General features: G+C 31.9%; 1 protein-coding gene across 1 annotated transcript; it reads left to right on the top strand.

The window, feature by feature from the left end:
* The first annotated feature begins 7,408 nt into the window (after window positions 1–7,408).
* On the top strand, window positions 7,409–10,279 carry LOC106461292 (achaete-scute homolog 2-like). Its single transcript, XM_013921108.2, has 2 exons — window positions 7,409–8,629; window positions 9,475–10,279. The coding sequence occupies exon 1, from the start codon at window positions 7,965–7,967 to the stop codon at window positions 8,610–8,612; it is 648 nt and encodes a 215-aa protein (XP_013776562.1). The 5' UTR covers window positions 7,409–7,964; the 3' UTR covers window positions 8,613–8,629; window positions 9,475–10,279.
* The last annotated feature ends 205 nt before the right edge of the window (window positions 10,280–10,484 follow it).

Genomic DNA, 10,484 nt, shown 5'->3' with positions numbered 1-10,484 from the left:
AGACAAAACAAGGAAATTACAGAGGGATCGTAAGATACTGATAACATAGGCCTCCGAATTGAAACTTCATAAAAGTTGTTTTGGTTTTAATAACGGATTTTCCATTAACTCAGCTTTGCAGATTTCGAAAATAATATTCATTGTTTCTATCACGTAATTTTTTTTACTAAATACGGGAAGAAAAAAAACTACTTACTTAGATCAAATTATTATTTACGTTTACCACAATGTAACATTTTTTATTATTATATTACGTTAACAAAAATATACACAAACTGAAGAAAATGGAAAAACATTGATGTGAAACGAATATACATCCTCATTTATCCTGATTTTTTGTGAAATTTATGTCTTTTAGTCTCAAAACTACGTCTTTCTTTTATGTAATGCGTCATGACGTTTTGTGAAACTCTGTACACGATGGAGAAAAATGGATATCATTTTCGGATTTAGCATACAGGAATTACCGTAGAACATGTAAAAATTTCAAGACAATAAAACTATCGCAGGCCTGTGTTATTGGTGAATTATAAGTACGTTAAAAGTAACGTCAGTTTTATCGAAATGAGCTTTAGAAATCGTATCAATTTTATGGGCAGTCCAGGTGTACTCTTCAGCTTGAAGAGTCTTGTAAAGCAGTCACAATATTTAGAGTAATTAGGTAATTTTTACAGACTATGGCCAGCCCCAACTCTATACATCTTTTCAGGTGCTCTTTGAAATTTCTGCACCAACTTTCCTTACTGAATCCTTCCTTTTAGCGTCAACCATTATCCTAAGATGTAACGTAAAGCACATACAATATATCAAATATATTCAGAGTTTAACATAAGACTTTTTTCAACTCCTATCAGAACTCTAACGCCTCGTAGTTAAGCGGGAAAATGATTATTTAACTCACAATACCATAGATTACACATCGTATTATTATTATTCAGAGCCGTTAGCATTTGTTTTCTGTAAGCCAACAGTTTCATTGTAAACTCTGAATAAATTGGCATGTGAAAAATGTTTATATAGTATAATAAACTTTCTAATGTTCGCTGATAAGAAAACCACATTAAAAACATGAGAGTAGGAGGGCAGGGGTAGAGACGATGACGTCATAGTTCCACGAAGTAGAACCAGAGGGCGCATTGCTAGACCGCCATGACAGGCGGACATAACGTCAGAAACAATGACTTCCACGAAGTGTGTCAACATGTCTCAAAATATCTAGATTTAATACAATCAGTTAAAAACACTAATTCGTTAGTTCCATATTTAATTACATTTGTTTACCATTCATATGTAAATCATTCATAAAAAGGCGTTCATTTAAATATCGTGGAATAATTAAAATTTACTGTTTCACTAGTTTGTCTTTATCCATATAACTGTTCTTGAGAAAATATTGGTTCTTGCGATAAAAGACAAGAAAATACATAATCGACTTTGAATTAACATACTGATTATAGTTTTAGTTTGTATAACGTTTTACGTCATGAAAATCACTTATCGTCCTGAAAGAGGATGCTTATTTAGATATCATACAATAATTTAAAACTTAATACTTCACATGTTTAGTTTTATACTTTATCATCTCTAGTAATTCATTTTGCCACAACTAAAAATAATAAATGAATGACTTACTGTTTATCCATCCACTCCCTTGAAGATTAAAAGTTCTTAAACTTTGAGACTGTCCAACATTAAGTCCACTATTTTGGAAGGTCATCACATGGTCTCTCATACAATCAGTGTGTATGCTACTTCAAAAAAAAAACAGTCGATGACAGGTTTTGACCTTTGTTTATTGGTCACATTATTTAAATTTAGTAGTGTTTTCTAAATACACAGATGAACATAACCGACTTGTAACTGTAATTCTTCGATTATTTCACTTTATAGAAAGATCATAAGTTACAAAACAGTGTTCTGTGATTATCTTCTATAAAACACGTTTCGTCATAGTTCAATACGCTAGAGATATAAAGCTCTAGTGCCTTGGCTCCCAAAACTTTAGAAAACTATTGGCTATCGTTGGACCCAGAGGGGATTTTATCTATCTGGTCATAAATGACGTCATTTAAGAGGAACGGGTATTGCAGCAGGCTTAAGGGTGACAAAGGTCAGTTCTGAGTCGACCAAGTCTACTATAATACATTGTATTTCCATTATACTTAATATTGAAAATAAATGGTTCAAATTGTACATAATCATATATTTTCTACATAAGTTTAATATTCACCATACTTTAACTACAGCTTTTGTACGTCACCGAAATTTGAAAGTCAGAAAATAAAGTTCTTTCACGTTACATAACACTAAATGTGTATTCACGATATTCTGTTTCTCAATATTTGACGGGATATTTCAGTTAGCTTACAGTTATTGCATACTTTCCACTGTGACTGACATACAGCAAACGGTCAGAAGTTCAAACAGTTTTAGTCGGCTTATAATAATTCTTCAAAATGAATGATCTATTCAATTCTAATTTATGATATTTACTTAGACTACATAAACATGTGACATGTATGAGATTTCATTATACTCTTGGATGGTCATAAGATCAATCTAATTATAGATATCTTGTGCTATAATGTTTCGAAACTAACATATACAGTGTTGCTATATATCAGATGAAATACTGTCAAGTAATAGATTCCATTATACTCTTGGATGGTCATAAGATCAATCTAATTATAGATATCTTGTGCTATAATGTTTCGAAACTAACATATACAGTGTTGCTATATATCATATGAAATACTGTCAAGTAATAGATTCCATTATACTCTTGGATGGTCATAAGATCAATCTAATTATAGATATCTTGTGCTATAATGTTTCGAAACTAACATATACAGTGTTGCTATATATCAGATGAAATACTGTCAAGTAATAGAACGTGTCGTTGACATAATGGGACTGATGAACAAAGGTCAGAATTATCTTTCTTTTACGTTTTGTAGATAGATAATCAAATATATAAAAATCATTAGTTATAAATCAGTGTTCTGTGACTTTTTGTATGAAACTCACTTCTCATCATATACTATATTTATTACATGTAAGTAAAGTCTCAGACTTATTGAAACATTTGTTAACAAAAGTTCAAGATACACTAATATACTATTCATGAAAACATCATATTTTATAAAATACTGACCTATACACACCATGAATATTAGTTTGTAACAACTAATTCAAACCTCCATTTATATTTGATATAGAAAACTCATGTTTCATCATAACCTGATTTAACAAGTATATTGAAACCTTTATTAAAGAAACTTCAAGATATACTAATATGATATTTACGAAAACATCTTAGTTTATAAAATACTGACTTACAGACAAATGTAACACTACCTGTGGTATATACTTGCTCTAGCATGTTATTAGTCAAATAGAATAAGTCACCAAAAATTACACATAATGTGCATTCTCCAAAGTTATCAAAGTTTCTTTATTTTAGAAACTATACAAAACATATCATGCACTTGAAATCCGTAACTAAACTGACTGTCCTTTATCATGCTGAACATTAGATCTTGACCCTCACATTGACGTTCCCCTACAGCTTAAAACTGACGTGTTTCACGACATCCTAATATGCTATCTTCAATAAACTTAAGTAAAGACTTGTAAAGAATCACAAGTACTGAAACATTTGGGATTATTTAAATGTTCCATCATATGACTGCGTAAATACAACAAATCTCTATAAACAAAATAAGTAGGACACTCACTATAATGATGTGTCACATCCACAGGTAAATACATTAATAAATAATGTAACATTAATGACTGATATAGTGTTTTGACCGATACTTAGTAGGTCTCGTCCGGCATCTGTGTTATATGTTCCGAGGTAACTTAATAAAGTCGTCGTACATTTAGTATAGATTGAATGTAAGCTTTGTGTAGGTCTGTATGATGGGTAAACTCCGATTATCTCGGTGTTTGTCTGCAATTTTTATCTGGCATGAGACTTCGAGACCGTCGTCAAACACCGCCAGAAATAACACTGCAGTGACAATAGGTTCAACATTGTAGACCTATTTACTGTCAAAAGAGTGATATTTATCGATGATCACAAGACTACTTGAAAAGTGTATAACATTCTTTCATCTCCGAACTTAGGGAACTCTAACTTAAGGAGAATTGTGTGATAATGTGTTATGACTTTAATTTATTCATGTTACTACGGTGAACTTTATTAAATTTTCAAAAATCTTATATCGACTTTGTTGATATACAAGATGCAAAAGCTCTATTATAACTCTAAGAATAATACTAACCTAATTATAATTAGCATGGTCTTTGAACGATGATCTATAGAAACATAACTAATCATGTTGGTGAATGGGTTTTTTTTCTGTGAATTTTATACGAACGTTCTTTCTAAACTGATTTAATGAAATGATAGATATGTCTATTCTTGTAGAACATACCTTTCGTCGTGAGATCCCAAAACTTAGAAGTATATCACAATATTGAAAAATGTCCACTTTAATATTCATGGTACTTATTGTTCCAATGACAGAGTGATGTAACAAAGTATTGAACACATTCTCTGTTCTTGATATCGTAATAGAGTCACAGTCATTGTTCTGTGTCATTATATATGAGGTGAAGTATATCAATATGTACAATAATGTGATCATCATATTCGTACAAGTCATTTTGGTGAGTGTTCTATTTGTTTTATTTACACAGTCAAATGATTGAACATTTAAATATTCCCCAATTAATACTTCACTGGACCATTGGTATTATACAAGATAAACATCATATATTTCAAATAAGGATTCGTACTGAAGATAGTGAAGATAAAGGCTATTCTTCGTCTGAAGAAAACGATTTTGTTTAAACACATAAAATTTAAAGATCCTTTTCCGGACCATCACATCCTGAGGACGAGAAAGTTATGACTACACATATCATTAGAAAGTGATATCCATGAAATGTAATTAATCAGAAAAGATTAAACCAGATATACATAAGTCAGTATTTTATAGACTAAGAGTATATTAGTATACCTTGAAGTTTTGTAAACAAATGTTTCACTATGTATTATATTTAAGACTGAAATTTTACTTACATATACTAAAGTAGCAAGTATATTAGGCTATGATTAAAACTGATTTATATATAAGAAAATCACAGAGCATAATTGTATAATTTTTAAGTGAAAAAATATGTTATGTTACTGTAAAAATTTCAAAATATATGTTATGTTACTGTAACAATTTCAAAATATATGTTATGTTACTGTAACAATTTCAAAATATACGTGTGGAAATATCTGCTCTGAAAGAGTCGATAAACTAGATTTTTTTAGCGTACTAACTAAAATCTTTCATGATTAGTTTGAGTTGAATCATTTATTCATGTGTGTAGTGACATGTCTTCAGTACGATGTCTCATGTTAATTCAGTTTGTTTTCACATATTTGACAGTCAATTTAGTTACAGATTTCAAGTGCATGATATGTTTTGTATAGTTTCTAAAATAAAGAAGCTTTGATAACTTTGGAGAATGCACATTACGTGTCATTTATGGTGATTTATTCTATTTGACTAATAACATGCTAGAGCAAGTATATACCACAGGTAGTGTTACATTTGTCTGTAAGTCAGTATTTTATAAAATATGATGTTTTCATAAATAGCATATTAATACATCTTGAAGTTTTGTTAGCAAATGTTTCAATAAGTGTGATACCTAAGTCTCAGGCTTTACTTACATATAATAAATATAGTATATTAGTATATGATAAGAAGTGAGTTTCATATAAGAAGATTACAGAACACTGATTTGTAACTGATGATTTTTGTATATTTGATTATCTTTCTATAAATTGTAAATGAAAGGTAATTCATGTTATGGTAACAATTTCAAAATCAACGTGAGGAAATATCTGTTTTGAAACGGTCGAAGAATAATCACTTGATTTATAACTAAAGGTTCTTTTACGATTATGATTGTCAACTCTTTTTCTGTATTGTTCATTTGTGAAAATGTATTTGATGCTTTGTTAAAGTAATAAGTTCAAATAGTATAGTATACACAAAGTTAAGTTTTTGCACTGATTTTTAGGTGAACAATATACTATATGTTACCATAACATTGTTTTAAAAATTTATGTCAGTTTTGAAAAATTACGTTTTCTGAGTCTGAAACATAAATGAAAAAACATAACATTTGATTGGAAGCTTGTCAATATTTAAATACAAATTAGACTGTTTGTTGTAAATTGATGTGTCTGAACTTCTGAACGAGTTTATCAACACCACTTGGAAACCATTCGCATATGTAATTCGTTGTATTGTATAACCAAATATTAAATATCATGCCTTTCACATGTCTGTAAAGTTGATGTAGTTTTTAAGTTTAAGTAAATATCATAAATATTAAAAGTAGAACTGAATCGATCATAGTTAAGCTGACTGACCCTGTCTGAACTTTTGACAAGAGTTTATGAAACGTTTTTTGTTGTAAAGTTCGGATGAAATACTGTATCATTTATAAACTAAGTTCATTCGTGTTATTGATTACCTAATAAGTTTAATTGTTATAGTATAAAAGAATTTCTGATTTTTAAACAAATATATACATTATACATTATTGGCTGGTAATTCCTGTTTCATCTTTATAAAGGAACACCAAATTTCTGTAATGAAGCTAACATCAAGGGGTAATGATAACATCGTTTAACTAGAATTGTGTTAATAATACTTATAAGAGCGGATACTCCATTTGAAATTATGTCATCTCAGTGAAATTGGTTGACACCATTGTTTTGGTTTTTGAGTTATTATGTAAAAAGAAAAAAAAAGAAGCAGAAGAAAGAAGAACAAGAAATTAAAATTTTTTTGCTATGATATTTACAGACATTCCCAGAACTTGTGACTCAGTCATTACATAGATATTGTTATAATAGGAAACACTGTTTAGTATTGTAAATTTCTGATGACCTGTTGAGGAGATATTTAAAATACCATTTTGATGAACAATCTGACCCATCCCTACTATAGGCAGTGTGCTGCCGCCTGCCTGTTAATACTATTAAATCTCATGATTTAAAAAACAAACGTAAGATGGCGCTGAATGAGTAAAGAAACTCAACATTATTTCTTGTGGAACGGAAAAAACAGACCAACCCTGGTTGGCGCGTGTCACTGTGACAAGCGAAAAGGCTCGTGCTGGGCGCGTGCCGTAATGACATTGAAATATTTGACGGTATCGCCTATTTCGGCAGCACAGGACTTGGCATGTGGCCAACATATATTTTTTTATGATAGCGTTTTATAAATTTCAAACCATGGCCACTTTTAAGAAAAATCACAGAAACAAAGTTGTTAGACATAAAACTTATTTATTTTTCTTCTTAGTATACATTATTTTTTATGATACAAACAACATGTAACTGTCAATGGTTTTGGATGTTTCAATTTTATGTCTTAGATACTTTTTCGTAGACTTGAAAGGCTCATGAGGGTAGATTTCAACTATTGCTGTAACTGACTCGACATCCTTGGCTTCTTGCGTGCACGCGGGATGGAGTCTGATCCCCTGAAGCAATGTCATGTTGTTTGTTACAATGCTGCCAGGGCCACGCGTCCCGCACACGAAATTTGCAGAATGAGCGAATACAGTGTACAATGGCAGCTGCTTGGAGGAGGGGCCTAGTATTCATGAGGCTAAGGTTTTTTAACGGGAAGAGCCCTGTGGACGACACACTTCTCCGAAGTAGTGCGGTAGGACATTTCACTACGTCCTAATATTCGACTAAGGTAATTTGGCTTCGACTCACGTGAGGTGATACACCAGCATCCACGAGAGTGGCACGTGTTTCCCTGACAGGATAGGTATATTAAAAAGACGTTAAGCTATAGGCAATAAGCATACTGTGTTTAAATTCATTTGTTGTTTATAAAATTGTGGAAGTTTCGATTTCGGAAACATCGAGTATGCGACATGAAAACGCAGCTGATTATCTAGGCTGTACAAGGAGAAATCCATGTGGACCAGTAGGATACGTTCTGCAACCTTGTCGACCGGCAGCTGTTGCTAGAAGGAACGAGCGCGAGAGAAACCGTGTGCGGCTCGTGAACATGGGTTTCGCAACGCTTCGACAGCACGTGCCGAATGGTACGAAAAACAGGAAGATGAGCAAAGTAGAAACATTACGATCTGCCGTGGAGTATATAAAACAACTACAAGAGCTCCTAACTGATCAGGACGGTAGCAGTCATTATGAAGAGACTTTTCTTACGACAAAAACTCATGTTGATCCTATTTCCTCTGCTGTGACCCGCAGCCTGTACCAGAGTTACTGTACTGCCTCACCACCCCCGAGCTTTGAACCAGAAGGCTTGACACCCTCCGGACCACAGCAAGAATCTTTCAATGTCAACTTTCAGCTATCTCCAAATGGGAGCACTGGCTACGAAACCCCATCCTCGCCAGGTAGCACCACTAACGACATTTCCTCGGCTATTTCTAGTGCCAGAGACCACCTCTGTTACTCTACAACTCCGGAAAGGGGTTTTTCAGAAGGATCTCAACCAGGCTCAGAAGAAAGTGACTTATTAAACTTCGCCAGTTGGTTTGTTTGAAACCCTCAATGAGTTAGGTAAGAGACACATTTATATTTACATTTTGAATAACGAGCGTTTCTATTAATTTGTTTAGAATGTGTCGCTATAGCTCTCTTATCTTATTGTGTTGTATGTTTTACTCTGTTATTATTAATTAAATTATCGCTGTTGATCTTGGCTCAACCTACTTCGGGTGCAACTTAGTTTGTAGCACAGGATACTGTTAGCAAATTATTTTCCCATTTAGTTAACCTCGCTATGCAATTATCTCCATTGCTACTGTAATTAAAAAAATAAACATCATGAAACTTGTTATATTTGAATTAAAAACAAACTCAAAGCGAATGCTACAGTAAAATAAATTTGTGTGATGTTTTGTCTTTTTTTATCTATTGCTAATGATAGAGAGAGAAAAAAAATCGTCTTGTTTCCTTCACTTTAGATAACTAACTTCGATTTTCACACAATCGCATGTTGTCATTAATATGAAGAAAACAATTAGCGATGGTGAAGTAAAACGGACTCAAAACCCATAGAAATTAGCGATTTTGCTTCAATATAATAGCAGCAAGACAATATTATCCTCAAAGTAAAATTCTCTTTGTTGTTTTACCTTCGTAATTCATTATTTTATTTTTAAGTTTCATGATTTGTTTTCTGTGTGTCAATTAAAATTGATAAAAGTTTTCTAGGCAGATGATCAAATAATTTAATTAACTACACCTGTTAATAAGCATAAAGTCTAACACTGTGCGAAATATTCTGGCTATAAACGTTATTTCGAATGGTATACAATACAAAGATAGTTAAAGTTTGATTGTTAGGCCTAACGACAGTCTTCATTTTTCTATCTGCTAATATTCTTATTTCTGCATTTCAGATAATCAACTTTCCGTCTTATATAACAGTGAAATGGTTGTCCTACTACAGTACTTGATCGTTTTGGAACAACTTGGCGTCCGCAATGTGATAAACTGAGTTAACTGACTCATATTGGAAGATATTTACGCGAGAGTTGGACCTTTTGTTTCTAGCCAGTACTGATGGTTGTGTTAGACATCCATTGTATTTCTTGTTGTTAATGTCGATTTGCAATGTATAGTTTTTGTCGTCTGAAAACTCTTGTTGGATTGAACACGAAAATCCATCTTTTACTTGCTGTAAATGTTTAAATTTCAAACCGTATCAGAACTTGGTAAATATTTATATATATATATGACATGTTTTGATAAAATAAGAATAAATGATTTTATTATTTTTTCAAAACTTTAGGTAATATTATAATTGAAGAAAGAATTACTGACTTTACTTTGAATTTCTTTTTTTTTACAATACTTGCCCAGCAGTGAGAGGATCTTTACGATTTGTTATTTTTATATGTGGTTGTTATGAGCACAACTGTTACTATAACAACCAACGGAAACAGAAAGCCAGTACAGTCAGTTTAAAATTGTGTTTTTTATTTTTCTAGTATTTCTATGTGTAGTGTTTGATAACAAAGAAAAATGATAGAACTGTGTTTCTCCTTTGTGATACTCTTTTAAAGTGCTAAAACTTATATAACATTTTACAGACATGTTAGTGCAACTAATTTGTAATACTTGCTTTTGAAATGAAGCATAATTCTGATGTTTTCAGAGATTTCCGGGGCTGGTATTTTTTGTAAAATAGGTTTGTTATGGGTAAAAGGCTGTAAATATATTTGAAATAAATGCATTTTTGTTTTTCTATAATTTCTATGTGTTCGGTTGCTGTTTTTCCGTTTATAAGCAAGTGATACTTGATTATATGAATGGGTGTACTTGTATAGTTTTCTTCCCGTTTATAAGCAAGTGATACTTGATTATATGAATGGGTGTACTTGTATAGTTTTCTTCCCGTTTATAAGCA

Source organism: Limulus polyphemus, unplaced genomic scaffold (genome assembly GCF_000517525.1).
Source record: "Limulus polyphemus unplaced genomic scaffold, Limulus_polyphemus-2.1.2 Scaffold928, whole genome shotgun sequence".
Lineage (NCBI taxonomy): Eukaryota > Metazoa > Arthropoda > Merostomata > Xiphosura > Limulidae > Limulus > Limulus polyphemus.
Note: the sequence above shows the minus strand (reverse complement) of the source record. Positions and strands in the feature narration are given on the sequence as shown.